This window comes from Camellia sinensis, chromosome 15 (genome assembly GCF_055761805.1).
Source record: "Camellia sinensis isolate YWXY chromosome 15, ASM5576180v1, whole genome shotgun sequence".
Lineage (NCBI taxonomy): Eukaryota > Viridiplantae > Streptophyta > Magnoliopsida > Ericales > Theaceae > Camellia > Camellia sinensis.
The window spans coordinates 65,297,827-65,300,799 of NC_138975.1; the positions used below are offsets into that span (position 1 = coordinate 65,297,827).

The 2,973-nt window shown below is 42.9% G+C and overlaps 1 protein-coding gene across 1 annotated transcript; it reads left to right on the plus strand.

Annotated features, from left to right (window-relative positions):
- Positions 1-204: 204 nt before the first annotated feature.
- LOC114268039 (uncharacterized) lies at positions 205-1,644 on the plus strand. The gene has a single exon (XM_082908285.1). The coding sequence runs from the start codon at positions 205-207 to the stop codon at positions 1,642-1,644; it is 1,440 nt and encodes a 479-aa protein (XP_082764411.1).
- The last annotated feature ends 1,329 nt before the right edge of the window (positions 1,645-2,973 follow it).

Here is a 2,973-nt window from a genome sequence, read left to right on the forward strand (position 1 = left end):
TTGGGATGTGACAAGTGGTATCAGAGCACGAGTTGCTATCTCACACACGGAACCATTGAGCTTTAGGGTGTCTAGAAAAGTTTTAGGCATCTTGCATGACATCCTAAAAATATATGAAAGAGCGATGGCAACGTTAAGTCTACTCTGATAATGCTAACACTTTTGAAATATGTCTATTATGTATAAATGATTATTGTGTAGGCAATGGTGAGAACAAGGACAGAAGATACAGAAGATGCTACTTCTGCACGGCTGGATAGAATGGAGAGAATGATTACGGAAATGGCGGAGACCCTACGGCAACAACAGCAACAGCCACAACAACCACCCCCACCATCGGTACCTCCACCGGCAGTACAAGATTTCCATGCTGAAGATCGGACTATCACCCTTACTAAGGAATTTAAAAAGATGAAACCGCCATCCTTCAAAGGGGGAATAGAACCAATGAAAGCTGAGGCGTGGGTGTTGGGAATAGAGAAGTTATTCGAAGTCTTTCCCTGCACAGAAGCTCAAAAGGTGCAACTGGCTGCCTTTACTCTTGAGGATGAGGCACGCAGATGGTGGATGCTTACGAGAACTGTACACCAAGGATTGACATGGGACAGATTCTTAGAATTGTTTTATGACAAGTACTTCCCTCAAAGCATGCGGGATAAGAAGGTAACAGAATTCGAAACTGTCAGGCAAGGGAACAAAACCGTCGCCGAATATGAAGCCCAATTTGCGGAATTAGCTCGGTTTGCACCTCATATGGTGGACACGGATTATAAGAAGGCGCGTAAATTTGAAGGGGGATTGCGGAGCGCTATCCTGGATAAGCTCAACATGTTGAAGTTACCTACTTACGTTGATGTGTTGGAGAGAGCCGTTATAGCGGAAGGGAATCTCGCTACTCAGAGTCGAATCTCAGAATGGAAAGGGAACAGGCAAAATACTCAATGGTCGAAGGGATCACCCACTCCACCAAACAAGAAGCAGACTTTAGGGAGTTTAAATACTTCTACCCCTAGTCAGGATTCAATACCGACTTGTCCGGAATGTGGGAAGAAGCATCGTGGAACGTGCTATCGGAAGTCTGGAGCCTGTTTTCAGTGTGGTAAGACGGGTCATTTGATCAAGGATTGCCCTCAAAGAAATCAACAAAGTAATAATAGAACCACTACAAGTTCTGCGGGGTCTGCACCAACTTCCAACACCAAGACAACTGTTAAACCTACTAATAATAAAGACACTGCGAGACAAGGCAGGGTGTTCGCATTGGTTCCGGGAGATGTGCAAAATGCAGCAACAGTGGTGTCAGGTACATTTATCGTTCACGGTCATTTCGCTCATGTATTATTTGATTCTGGCTCCACCCACTCTTTTGTGTCGAAACTATTTTCTCCTAATTTAGATAAAACTGATGAAAAACTGTCTTATATGTTGTGTGTATCTTCACCTTTGGGAGGTCCTATGATTTGTACTTCTATATATGCTGCTTGTGAACTCCAACTTGGGGATATCCGGGTGTATGCCAATCTGTTACCTCTTGATATGGCCTATTTTGATATTATTCTGGGAATGGACTGGTTAGGTGAATATGGTGCAACTATAGATTGTTTGACTAAACAAATCAGTTTCAACCCTCCGGGACAATCATAGTCTACCTTCCAGGGACATGGAGTGACTCCTCCACCTTATTTAATTTCCGCAACAAGGGCTTGTAAATTAATTCAGAAACGATGTCAGGGGTACTTATGCAGTGTTCTAGAGGGGCAAGTGGTGAGTGGGAATACCGACATGATCCCAGTTGTCTGTGAATTTCCGGACGTCTTTCCAGAAGAATTACCAGGGTAGTTAATAGACCGTGAAATTGAGTTTACAATTGAAGTAGCACCGGGAACTCAACCCATTTCTAAGACTCCGTATAGAATTTCGCCAGTTGAGATGAAAGAATTGAAAATGCAGTTGCAAGATTTATTAGACAAAGGATTTATTTGTCCGAGTGTATCTCCGTGGGGTGCACCAGTTTTGTTTGTAAAGAAGAAGGATGGAACACTCCGGCTTTGTATCGATTACAGAGAACTTAACAAAGTTACAATCAAGAATAAGTATCCATTGCCAAGAATCGATGACCTATTTGATCAGCTTCAAGGGGCATAGGTCTTTTCTAAGATTGATCTACGGTCTGGATACCATCAATTAAAAGTCAAGGCTAATGATGTTGAGAAGACAACTTTTCGAACTCGGTACGGTCATTATGAATTTTTGGTTATGCCCTTTGGAGTTACTAACGCCCCAACAACTTTTATGGATTTGATGAACCGTGTCTTTAAGTCCTATTTGGATGAATTTGTGGTGGTCTTTATTGACGATAACCTCATTTATTCAAAGAATGCGGAAGCTCATGAGACCCATCTTCGCTTAATTCTCCAAACCCTCCGGGAAAAGAAATTGTATGCAAAGCTAAAGAAATGTGAATTCTGGCTACTCGAGGTGGCGTTTCTGGGGCATATTATGACAAAGGAAGGAGTTTCTGTTGATCCACACAAAATTGAGGCGATTGTGAAATGGCCGACTCCTACCAATGTGACCGAAGTGCGTAGCTTTATGGGGTTAGCGGGCTATTACCGGAGATTTGTTCAAGATTTTTCCAAAATTGCTGTGCCACTTACACAATTGACTCGAAAGGGAGTTACATTTGAATGGTCAAAAGAGCGGGAATCTGCTTTCCAGGAATTGAAGATGAAATTAACCACAGCTCCAGTTCTGGCTTTACCGTCTGGCATCGAAGGGTTTGTAATTTACAGTGATGCGTCCTATAAAGGATTAGGGTGTGTGCTTATGCAAGGTGGAAGGGTTATCGCCTATGCTTCACGACAGCTTAAACCCCATGAAAAGAATTATCCCACGCATGATCTTGAGCTCGCGGCGGTGGTTTTTGCTTTAAAGATATGGTGGCACTATTTGTATGGTACTACCTGCGAAGTT